This window comes from Lytechinus variegatus, chromosome 3, assembly GCF_018143015.1.
Source record: "Lytechinus variegatus isolate NC3 chromosome 3, Lvar_3.0, whole genome shotgun sequence".
Classification (NCBI taxonomy): Eukaryota; Metazoa; Echinodermata; class Echinoidea; order Temnopleuroida; family Toxopneustidae; genus Lytechinus; species Lytechinus variegatus.
Window position 1 is genome coordinate 6,625,987 of NC_054742.1, and position 13,360 is coordinate 6,639,346.

At 37.1% G+C, this 13,360-nt stretch overlaps 1 protein-coding gene across 2 annotated transcripts in view; it reads right to left on the reverse strand.

Moving 5' to 3' along the window:
• Positions 1 to 13,360, reverse strand: part of LOC121410090 (aminomethyltransferase, mitochondrial-like) — a 31,170-nt gene that overhangs the window by 10,207 nt on the left and 7,603 nt on the right. The window contains exons 1-3 of one of the 2 annotated variants that reach the window (XM_041601957.1): positions 2,614 to 2,784; positions 2,148 to 2,367; positions 770 to 930 (exon numbers count right to left, since the gene is read on the reverse strand). In XM_041601957.1, the coding sequence (XP_041457891.1) occupies positions 770 to 930; positions 2,148 to 2,313 (327 nt within the window). In that variant the 5' untranslated portion in view covers positions 2,314 to 2,367; positions 2,614 to 2,784. Of the gene's footprint in view, positions 1 to 769; positions 931 to 2,147; positions 2,368 to 2,613; positions 2,785 to 13,360 lie in introns of those variants that run through there. The other variant, XM_041601956.1, reaches the window with a different exon arrangement.

Sequence of the window (13,360 nt, forward strand, 5' to 3'; positions counted from 1 at the left end):
GACATGAAACTCAGGCAGGATGTTTACTAATACTTGATTAATCTCATGGCCAAGTTTCATGAACTAGGTCCATATACTTTCTAAGTTATGCTGTCATTTCAAAAACTTAACCTTAAAGCGGCGCCGGAAGTCTCACTCTGCTATGCAGGTGAGACAAAAACCTAAGGCACACATGGAGAACTGTACACATCTTGGCCCAGGACAGACAGAAGTGGAGGACATTCAATGCTGCCCGACATGCCAATGGAGGCATAATAGGGAGTAAGGAAGTAAGTATTAAGAAAAGAAAGTTACTAGCAATAGCGTATCTAGCGTTAACTATGACAAATAAATGTACGGGCCCATGAAGAATCATAATAGAGTCACTATTGTCCCCTGACATATAGGCCCATGAAATTCTTTGTAGGATCTGATGCTGGATACATGCATGACTATTATTACTGTCAATGGAAAAAAAGGGTAAATCTTTTATGTACGTCACTGTTATGTTCATTTGATATACTCTACTTCGTATTCCAATAAGATAAACTTATATTGAACTTATCCTTTACAATTTAACTTACATTTGTGGTTGGACAGGGTTTTTATGGAATGTGACTTGGAGCAGGGATATACCATATTTTATGATACCACTGAATAATTATCATCAAAACATTTTTTTTTAATTTAGTAATGTAATGTTAAAGCTAATACGGAACCAACTCATAATTATGATTTCAGTCTCATCATTTAAAATAAATAGTCAGTTGCATGGCAACACAAAATATACCTTGATATGAGCTTGATCTTTGTCTGCACATCCTGCATTAGAGACAATGTATAGATGGTCCTCAGAGGTTTGATTAATGATAAGGTCATCGATAATCCCTCCATGGTCATTGATCAGAAGGCTAAGGGTACCAGTGTTTGGTTTCAGGGCTTCAACATCAGCTGAAAACAAATATAATAGATACAGAATTATTTCGTTGATGGGATGAAGGGGAATATCATACAACAACAAGTGGAATGCCTCTAGCCGTCTCACCTGCATCACGCGATTCAACATAGCAGCAGTGCTGACTGTGAAAACTACTAAAACTCACACAAGATGTTCAGTGATACTTGGTTACCCATATTTCCACGTTTTATGAACTAGACCAATACACTTACAGAGATAGGATGGTAATTCAACAAATGCCCCCAATGTCAAAGTTCACTGACCTAACATGAACTTCGACCTTGATCATGTGACCTGAAACTTGCACAGGATATTCAGTGATACTTGATTACTCTTATGTCCAAGTTTCAAAAGTCAGATCAATAAACTTGCAAAGTTATGATGGTAATTCAACAGATACCCCCATTATTGCCAAAGTTCATTGACCTTCGGCCTTGGTCATGTGACCTAAAATGCGCACAGGATGTTCAGTGATACTTGATTACTCTTATGTCCAAGTTTTATGAACTAGACTAACATACTTTTAAAGTTGTGATTGTAATTCAACAGATACCCCCGAATCGGCAAAAAGTTCATTGACCCTAAATGACCTTTGACCTTGGTGGTCAAGTGACGTGAAACTCATGCAGGATGTTTGGTGATACTTGATTAACCTTATGTCCAAGTTTAATGAACTACATGTAGGTCTATATATTAAGTTATGATGACGTTTCAAAAACTTAACCTCAGGTTAAGATTTTGATGTTGATTCCCCCAACATGGTCTAAGTTAATTGACCCTAAATGACCTTTGACCTTGGTCATGTGACATGAAACTCTAATAGGATGTTCAGTAATACTTGATTAACCTTATGGCCAAGTTTCATGAACTAGGTCCATATACTTTCTAAGTTATGATGTCATTTAAAAAACTTAACCTTAGGTTAAGATTTGATGTTGACGCCGCCGTTGGAAAAGCGGCGCCCATAGTCTCACTCTGCTATGCAGGTGAGACAAAAACTAACTTTAAAAATATTTAATAAGCAAGTACATGTAAATGATTTAGTGGGCTTCCTGCAGGTTGATATAAGACAGACAAATCATCTGATCTGTGCTTTAAATATAAATGAAACAAATATCTTCTTTTTTTAAGACAAGTTATCAATTTAATTCTCACTATTGTTAAATAATGTTTTTTAATGTATCTTATTCATTAGCATAATTATACTAACCAACTGTCAATGACTCAATAAACTTGATCCTGTCCTTTCCATAGATCCTGCTTTGAAGCATATGTGACACATCAAAGATGGCTGCAGATGTTCTACAGTGAAGGTGCTCCTTTACAAGTCCAGATTTATACTGAACTGGCATAGAGTAACCAGCAAAAGGGACCATCTTGGCACCATGCTCCTCATGAAAGTCTGATAGCGGAGTCCTTTTTAACTCACTCTGGAAAAAAAGTCAAGTGATATGGAATTACTAATAGTAGGTCTGAGTCATATCTATTTCATAAATCATTTAACCAGTTTTTATAATTTAGGGGCATTGGAAGGGGGGAGCATTCCTTAAAAGTTCCTGAAATTCTTCACATCTAATATCTATGAAATTCCCAGCTACTGACTATAATTGTATTTCCTTTAAAGTATACTGTAGTTTCAAACTACCAAGAAAATGGAGAATGAAATATGCATCCACCTCTTGTTGACTGTTACCAGCAGATGCATTAGCAAACCAGCTCCAAGGTTGGCCCAGGGCAGTGGTTTTCACTCATGGAGGGCAAGAAGATCCAGTGGAGACTGTGATTCTATGAATGAACACCAGAAGTCATGCATAAAAATACTGCATTTTGAAAAGAAGGCCAAGTTAGTTTTTTCCAAAAAAATTAGGTTGTAAGTATGGAGCTACAATAAAACACATTTGAGCTGTCGTTACAATTTGGTGGGACATGATTTTTAAAAATTAAAACAATTTAAAAAATAAAAATAACAATTGAGTTCCTTTTTTCTCTTTTTTTTCTTTCAATCTTTATTGATCAACAAGGCAAAAGCAATTTTGTGTCTCACCCGCTTATAACACTTGTCATAAGAGCCTTGCACGTAAACTTTAATGTTGACCTGAAAATGACCTTTGACCTTATGACATGTGACCTCCGACTGTAGTATAACATGCAGGTCACCTAAGTACATCTACCATCCAAGTTTTGTTGAAGAGTAACTTACGGTTGCGGAGTTAGGTGTCATAAGAGAGTCTTGCATGTACTGTAAACTTTAACGATGACCTGAAAATGACCTTTGACCTAATTATATGACCTCCGACTGCAGCATAACATGCAGGTCACCCAAGTCCATCTACCATCCAAGTTTGGTTGAAAAGTGATTTGTGGTTGCGGAGTTAGGTGTCATAAGAGTCTTGCATGTAAACTTTAATGTTGACCTGAAAATGACCTTTGACCTTATTATGTGACCTCCGACTTCAGCATAACATGCAGGTCCCCCAAGTCCATCTACCATCCAAGTTTGGTTGAAAAGCGGTTGCAGAGTCAAGTGTCATAAGAGAGTCTTACATACAAAAACTTTAACATTGATCTGAAAATGACCTTTGACACCATGTGACCTCCGACTTCAGCATGACATGTCTATCTAAATTTGGATGAACAGTGACTTACGGTTGTGGAGTTATGTGTCATAAGGTTTGTGACTGACAGACAACGGACGACATTTGGATCCCTAAGTCTCGCCTTCACCTCTGGTGGGCGAGACAAAAATACTTCAAAATACTTCAGTTATCATTCCTAGACAATTCGGGCATCATATATGAGTTAAATTGGATGTGTACTATAGGGATTTGTACCCAATTGGCTCTCCATAATTAAACCACAACTTTAAACCAGGGTTTGTTTAAATTGATCCTGAGTTCAGAATACGGTCCTTTAACACTGAATTAAATTGAAATGTATGTCCTGATAATAAATTAGTATTAGTATTATTCCTGATTTGTGATTTATTTTGTGTACAACTTAAAGCTTGGGTCTGCTGGAAAATAGGCTGGCAATAAGTGAATCAATATATTTAATTTGTCATTCTTGATTCATTTCATGTGTTATGTTTATAGGCATTCATTAATTCACTGAAGTCGAATAGCCTCCCTGAGAACATCAAACAGTGCTTAAGCTCTGAAACTTCCAAACAATACCTTAAAACATTTCTCTTCAATTCTTCTTATATAATTCTTTTATAATTTCCTAAAAAGCACCTTGAGCATTCTACAAAGTGGATTTTGCATGATATAAGTATTATTATTATTATTATTATCATTATCACTATCATTATCATTATCATTATCATTATCATTATCATTATTATTATTATTATTATTATTATTATTATGATTATTATTATTATTATTATTATTATCTTGACCCTATGCCTTTTTTAGTGGACAATGAGTGTTAAACTAAATTAGCAGCAATTACCCGCAGCAGCACAAGGGGTAGGAGTAATTTTTCTTTATCAAGGTGTGTGTATGTGGGGGGTGACATTCTTGTCATGTACATGTACAGCTAGACTGCCTATTGACCCTGAAAGCCAAGCAGTTCAATATATATATAAACAACATCTTCATTTTAGATTTAAAAAGACAAAAGCCAACAGAATTAAGCAATTCAATTTCAGACTGTTACATAAAATATTACCTTCAAGTGGAAGGTTGCAAATAAAAATCAATGCAAAATCTGTAATGAAATCGAGGCCATTGGTCATTTTCTCTTTTTTGCAAAAAGATTAAAGTTTACTAGAAAATTATATCAAGGATTATTTATTTCATTTTCAAAGAAGAAATGGTGATAACTATGAAAACATTGTTAATTGGATATAAAATAGACAACCCAAAATTTGATCTTATTAATTTGACGATCAATGTTGCACACTTGGGTGATTCCACAGGGTTGGTTGGGGCAATTTTTGTGACATACCACAACTACAAATCCATATGATTTTCAAACTGGGCAAAATATTTAAATGGAATGAGCAAAAAAATGGTGTCCCATCCAGTATTATTTCTCAAAGACCATGGCATATTGCAATTTGACTCATGAAAAATTTCTTGCCCATGTAAAAACAATACGATGTCCATGTAACAGTGGTAGATTTTTGTATGCCTCTTGCTTCAAATTCATGAAAGATTTCCACATTTAATGTTTATTCCCGAGAAAAGAAAGCAATTTGTTATTAATGGCTCAAAAGTTATCCACATCTAAATTGATCTTCATGGTGAACTGCGAAGGTGGATACCTCTGTTACATGGACATTGCATGCAAACTTTACCCTTACCCCATGGAATGACCCAGTTTGTAGTTTATAATCATTATGAAAAATGCAATCTTCAAAATCTAAATCATAGCAATAAGAGATTGATCACAGAATTTGTGTCATATATGAAGTCTCATTTAAATCATTACGGATCTAAACAATTTTGTGTAAATATTAGAGGTCAAGAAAATTATTGATATATTGTAATACCTGTTGTAAATATTATATCTTTTGACTATAAGATGGAAAAGTGTATTAGAACACGGTGTATTCAGTAAGCAGTCAAGAGGTTTCCATGGTGAAGAAGAATAGTGTAGTAGGTTTCACAGTACACCATCTTGGGCAAGTGTTGGTCCTGATGAGGACCACCCAATCTCGACATTTTCGACAAGTGTGTTCTTGTCATAATCAGGAGAATGAATCGTAGGATTTCATGCAATATTTTTTTTAATGTACGTTTTCACATTTCAGTTCCCACCCCTCCCCCTGTATATGGCCATGAAAAAGATCACATCTTATTATTGTTCTCTCTTTTCTTTCACAAACAGGTAGAGTTTTTTAAAGAACAAGAAAAACAGTACCTATGATGAAAGATCATCATCATGTGCATGCATCATAGATACTCATCCAGACCAACCCATACAAAATTACAGATGAAGGCATTGAATGTCCACCATGTTTACATTTTAGAACCTGGGCCACTAAGAGGTAGGATCTATACTAATTATACACTTCTTATATACAAGTATATAGGCTCTTAAATCTAAAATAGAATCAATGTCAAATGTTATGTACATTACCATGGGCAAATTTATAAAATAAGGACATGTCCTTGATCTACATGTACCAGCAATGTTTATTTTTCATATTTCAATATTATTCTATAAACTTTGTTAATTGTTTTATTCATTCTTTTAGCGTGATATTTTGTATAATAGAATTGTGATTTTTTTTTTTTTAAACTTATTACCATGTTACATTTTGTCCTATAGTAGGTATGTACGAATGCCGCCGCATCGCGAGCGCTGGTTTTGGCCGCACCGGTTTCACGCAGGTTTTGCTGCAAGTGGCATCGCCTCTGCCTGGCCGGCTCCTCGAAAATGGGGCTTAATGCATTTGCACACATATTGGCGTGCAATTTTGTGCCTTTTTTTTCAGACAGTCGACAATGTGCACATTCTGTTTTAATATGGATACTCGCCTGTCAAGTATGGATATCAGAGCTTGAAAGTTCATCAAATTTTTGGGACCCACTCATTCAATGAACAAGGTTATGATAAAACCTTGTTCTCAATTATATCTCCATGTGTGGCAAAATAAGGGTGGCAATGTTTGGCTTATTTTCTCTTTTTCTTTTGGACAAATGCTTGTTTTTTTTACAATGACAGTTTTCATTACACCTATTATTCATACAACTTGGCTCTGATTCAAATTTGATTCATTAAAGGGGAAGTTCACCCTGACAAAAATTTTATTGTAAAAATAGTAGAAAAAATAATGAAAAATATTGCCGAAGGTTTGAGAAAAATTCATCAAATAATTAAAAAGTTATTAGAATTTAAATTACTTGATTTGTCACGTCATATGCGAGCCGCATTTTTACATAGCGAATGGTAAAAAATCAATGAAATGTCATTTTCTGAGATATTTGAAAATGGTTTTCACTACACCTTTTGAATATACTGTATATAGACAAATCATTTCACACTCAATCATGAATAGAAAACAAAATTAAGTCATCAGGAACCATACAAAATTGTAAATTCATGCATTTCACATTACATAACATATTGGGCAGCTGCTCGTTTATGACGTCACAAATACAAAACTTTGAACGCTTATAACTTTCTTAATCTTTAACGGATTTTCCTCAAACCTTCACCAATATTTTTTATTAATTTTTCTGCTATTTTTACAACAAAGTTTTCTTCAGGGTGAACTTCCCCTTTAAATCATTTTTTTCTTAGTTAAAAATAGAGATCAAAAAATGAAAATTTTCTTGCTATTACTTTCCACCAATAGAGGGCGTACAAAAATATGCCCGAAATTCAAGTTTTTGAGCGCTCTGGTGAATACAAAAATTATTCCAAAGTTACTAATGAAAAGTAAATTGCAACTGTATGGAAATTATTAATTTTGGTCACAAAAGTGATATTTTAATGATTTTTGAAAGTGTGTGCTCTGTATGTACAACATTGGGTGATTTCAAGTACGGTGTTCGGTGTTGGTGTTGAGAGCGTAAAAAGTCCGCTAAACCGAGCTCCAACACCGAGCTGGGTTCAGAGGAACAATACCGGTTGCGTTTATTGATAGCACATGACGTCACACCTCTGCGCTGTGCTGCTAAATCATCTAAACTTCACACGAGAAGTCTCGACGATGAAAATGAAATAGGAGAGAAATGCATTAAATTCTCATCGTACAGAAAACCAATGCTTTAATTAATTCAAAAATTCGAAAGAGTGAACATTATTCTTCATCAAAATGTATAAAGCTCAAATAATTTGAACTCATCTTAACTAAAGCTAATTTTAAGGGGATGTTTCATCGTGTTCGCACTAGTTCACGAGCTAGAGATTGCCAACACCAACACCGAACTTGAAATCATGATTTTCCTAATCCATGGGGGTTGGTGTTGGTGAACGGGGAAATTGCACGTAGATCGTCAACACCAGCCGCAATGCTGGGTTTAGCAGACGACATTCAACACCAATCTTCAACACGAACTGCCGGAAATAGTCACATTTTTCGAGGTCAATCCCAACACCAGCCTGATTTCAAGTACGGTGTTGTGGCTGGTGTTGGTGTTGTCACAACACCAACACGAGATTTCAACACCGTACTTGAAATCACCCATTGGCATACCATAGCCCTACCTGTAGATTCCCCACAGGCAGGGTGGTAGCAGTGAACAAGTAATAGTATGGCGACCACCCTGGTGGGGGGGGAGCACTCTGTATATAATGCATTGTGGGTTTGTGCCGCGGAGGGGACCCCCATTTTGACACCCAACTTTCCGTTCCAAGGCAGAGCATTTTTGTCTTATTGAGACAAAAATCAAAGGAAGCCGCTCCAAGGCATAGCATTTTGTTCTTATCAAGAAAAAAAAAGAAAGAAATCCGCTCCAAAGCTTCGCATATTTATCGTTATGCCGTTCCGGTCGCATTGATCTGCTGCAATTTCGGTAAAAATCGGCCGCTGAGCGCTGTCCGACCATCGTCTCTGCGCTAGCGCACCAGGCGGAGGCCGCGCTAGCTGCATCATGCACGCATGCCCGTTCCATAGGGGTGCATATGCACGTACTCACACGCTGGCGATCCGTTCCAAGGACCCCCGTTTTCACAAAATTGTAGTTCCGAAGCCCGTTCCGAGGACCCTCCTTTTTACAATTAGCCCGCTCCAAGGCCCCCGTTTTTTGTCTCGCCCGTGGTACACCCCTACCACTTTTTTGGTCGAGTGCCCCCCCCCCGGGAAACAGTTATAATGTTACACAAATTACACGCCACAACTGGGTGTTGTGGCGTGCGTCTGTATGATTATTTACGTCTGGACTGACCTTTAACATCACCATCCGAAAGACGTAATCAGGGCTCGAACCTCTGCATCAATTTGTAACTTCCCCACAGCTTGGATTACATACAGTAGGTACGTATGTGCGAATAAGGGGCATCGCGAGCGCTGGTTTTGGTGGCAGTTTTCGCGCGGGTTTTGCTGCATGTGGCATCGCCTCTGTCTGGGCGGCTCATCGAAAATGGGGTTTAATGCGCATGCGCACATAGTAGATCTATGCAATCTTGTGCCTTTTAACGGACAGTTGAAGATGTGCACTTTCTGTACATATAAGTTTCAATGTGGACACTCGCCTGTAAAGTATGGATATCGGAGCTTGAAAGTTCATCAAATTTTTGGACGCGTAAATGTTCGAAATTTTTTTATGGTAAGTAGAAGAACGTTCCAATTAGGTATCAGAATTGACTTTAAATATATTCAAATTGCCAAAAAATCTAAATCATACCATTCTGACATGCCGCAGTCCAGATGTAAGAGGTGCCAGCTACCCTTGTCACAGCCGGTCTCTCGACAGTCGAGCTGCCCGATGCGGTGGGCTCCCGACAGTCTTTTGGCAGTCAAGCTACCGGTACCCGATGCGGAGGGCTTGGTGAGGGCAGCGGTCGATAGTGAGTCGTTCATGCTGGATTGAACTGGATCTGTATTGTTTTTACTTGATAATATTGTGCCATTCCATAGATTATTATGCTGATATTGATTTAAATATTTGTCACAAAAACATTCTTTCCTCCCAAGGTTATAGGGGTCAATCCATGTCAAATCAACCAATGCTTGTCACCCGACCCTCTTCGATTTTCTTTAAACTCGCACCAAATGTTGCCCCAAGTGTCTGACGGAAAAATCTGAAATATTTTGCCCCAAGGTCAAATGGTCGTTAAGATACGGTGTCCCATAGCAACCAATGCGCACTCAAAGAAATTATTTTAAATAAAATTGCCTATTTTTGATTGACTACTGCAGCAAAGTTTGATTGATTACAGTCTTCATTTTAAGTAAATTGGAAGAACTTTTTGGTCTAAACATGCAGAGTATACTGTAGCGTGGACGTGTCAACCGTATTTCGCACACGAGGTCACCGAAAATGGCGTTAAGCATCCGTGTCAATGATTTCAGAAGCATGTTTGGAGGCTCATAAATCCAAAACTAAATTAGTTTAGAACCAAATATCATGCACATTTATGGACTTTCATATACTCAACAGAATTACAAAAAATTGACCCAAGAGTGTGTGTCGTTTTCATGTAGGGCGCCCTCAAAGTTGGATTTTTTTCAAAAGATGCCAAGTTCAAGGTCACGGGCTGATTTGCGCATTCCAAAATGGTCGTAAACACCCTAAATTTGACGTTAATGACACTTACATGCTTTTCAACACTTTTCAAATTGTGATAACTCAAAGATGAAATGCCAAAAGACATTGATATCTTCTGTGATGATAGTCTGTAATTGGTATTAAAAGGATTTATCTTCAGAAATAGTTTTTATTGTTGGTAATGACCTTGAAAACACACCTAAAATTCAATAAAAACAGTAAATTCGCTAATTTTCCAGAATCATATGGCATTCAAATGGTGTTTATATTGACTTTCAAATGGGTGTTATTTCAATACGAAGGGTGAGCTTAAGCCAAAACTTGAAAGACATGTTCAACTTTTGTTCTACTTTAAGCAACATAAACATTTGAACTCAAAACTATATCGTTTGACCTTGAAATTATTCCAAATATAGCTAATTATTGCTTCATAAGTAGCATATTCAAATCGCACGTGTACATTGCACTTTGCAACACATTTCAAAATGGATTTTCTCATAGAGAGAATACCTGATCAGGCTGATATTTGCAGTATTGGTAGTCTGTAATGAGTTCTTGGAGGATCTACAGATTAAGTACCTATTCTCTCATGACAATGACCTTGAAAATACAACTGAAAATCATGAAAATCAATAAATCATACATATTTCATTAGTAATCAAGTGTTTTTACCAACTTTTCATTGTGTGTTATTCCATCTTATATTGTGAGCTCATGCTGATAATTGCAAATCATGTTCCACTTTTGGTCTACTTTAAGCTACATAAAATATTTGAACTCAAAACCTTATCATTCGACCTTGAAATTGTTCCAAATATAGCTATTTGTGCTTCATAAGTAGCATATTCAAATCACACGTGTACTTTGCAACACATTTCAAAATGGATTTTCTCAAAGAGAGAATACCTGATCAGGCTGATATTTGCAGTATAAGTAGTCTGTAATGAGTTCTTGCAGGATCTACAGATCAAGGAACTATTCTTTCATGACAATGACCTTGAAAATACAGCTGAAAATCATGAAAAATCAATAAATCAGACTGAACTCAAAACCATATCATTTGACCTTGAAATCATAGCTTTTTGTAGCTTCATAAGTAGCATATTCAAATCGTGCATGTACATTGTACTTAGCAACACATTTCAATACTTGGAAATTCCACCAGAATTCCACCAAAACAAGTGTGCAATTCTCTATCTCCTCGTACCAAAATCGACCTAGAATTTCACTTTCGCGTATATTATATGAATTATGAAAGGTATTCTCGGAGGATCTATTTTCTCACCGATACCGCACAGGTAAGAGAATTTCGATTACTTTTTGCTTTTCCATCAAAATCTTACAAATTAGCGTCTATATGTCATCGTGTTCGTTGGAATTTGTAGTCTATCGCAACGTGCACAAAGTCAATTGGCTTCCGGGTTTCGGAGCGTCGCGTGAATATGCATGAAATTGCAGAGTTTCGATAATTTTCTTTCAATACCGGAGCGATCCGATCACGAACCAAGACCATTTACCACGTACACATCGTGACCGGATATCGTTATCGCTATCGATACTTCCGCACGCAGTCCGAAGGAATTATTTTTCGGACCACGTGATCATGATCATGTGCAGAGACGATCTATCCGTTGTACACAGTCTATGGACAATTTGCCGTTGTGTAGAAAAAAAAAGAATATGCGCGACTTAAACTTGTGGTTGCTTGTGGTTGCGTCCGGACGTGTTGCGAATTTCTCGCTCGCTCGATATTTTACTTTATCTTTGGAATTTTGCCTATCTTTGGATTTTTGCCTATAATGGATTTATATTATCTGGAATAGGGATCATTCTAGCTATATTTGCTATACCTCGGACACGAAACTGGTAAGCAAACATTTTGGGCTTTCTCTTACACACGACTAATACAGCACTTGTTTGATTTTCAAATTTCCCGCCAAATTGGCACATGCCAATAATGGCGGCAAAGTATCCACATCCTCTATTTCGGGGAGAATCTGAATCGGGTACCCCCTACACAGATCCTGAAGGGAAATTTCAAACAGTAGAAACGTCTAGACGAAAGAAAAAACGTAAAACTAGAGAAGGAAGTGTTAGTGTAGAAAACGTATCTATAAGGAGTGGCTCGTCGGGTGAATCTGACAATGAGTTCCAATTCCGCACCCCATCCGCAGAAACAAGAAACCAAAACTTGAAAGTTTTCATTGTACCAATAGATCGTGATAAATCATTAAAAAATGTTAGCCTATCAGTTGTCATTAGAGCTATCGAAAATTGCTCAAGCCTTTCTCCCGAATACATAAAAATGGAATTTTCGTGAAATGCCAAAATATCAAACAGTACAGACGAATCCAGGAAATTCAATCTATTGGAAATATCCTAGTAAAAATAAACAATCGTCCAAACCTGCAAAAGGGAGTAATTTCAGGAGTACCAACCGAAATGACAGACCAGGAAATAATAGCAGAATTAAAAAGTCAAAGAGTTGTAAACACCAAAAGAATATTGACAAAAAATCCCAGAAAGCAAGAGGTTGATATGGAAACACAAGGTGGACCTACTACTTCCCCGACACGTAGTGTTATTTTATTCTTTGACACACAGTCTCTCCCAAAAGAAATAACAATGTGTTTTCAAAGAATGGAGGTGAGGATGTTTATCCCCCCTGTCAGTAGATGCTTCAACTGCCAAAAATTTGGACATACGGCAAATACATGCCGTGAGAAACAAAGATGTGTAAGATGTGGGGAAGCACATAATTTTGATGACTGTACAAAAAAAGAACTAAACAATTGTATCCATTGCGGTGGTCAACATTCGGCGGCGTATAAAGGTTGCGCAAAAGCCAAAATAGCGAATGAAATCCAGAAAATAAAGGTTGTGAACAAAATGTCCTATACACAGGCAACCAAAGCTTTCTCAGAAATTCAACAAACGGAGGCTCAGATCCCAACAATGCCGACTTCGGTGCAATTCAATAAAATCAAAGTAAACAATAACAAACCAATTACTGTCCAGGCACAAATACACAGGAATCCCGATCCCGTTGAACCCAATCACCTTAAGCTACCACAAATACCAACACCCACACATAATCAGATCCCCACACAGTCGTTCTCTAATGTTAGGAAGTTCAAGACCCCACGCCCAACACCAAAAGAAGAAAATTTTCTAACAGCAGTTAGCAATGAACAACTTGTTACTTTCTTTGCCAAATTACTCATGAACTTTGCAAAAGACCAATCAGAGGCGGAAA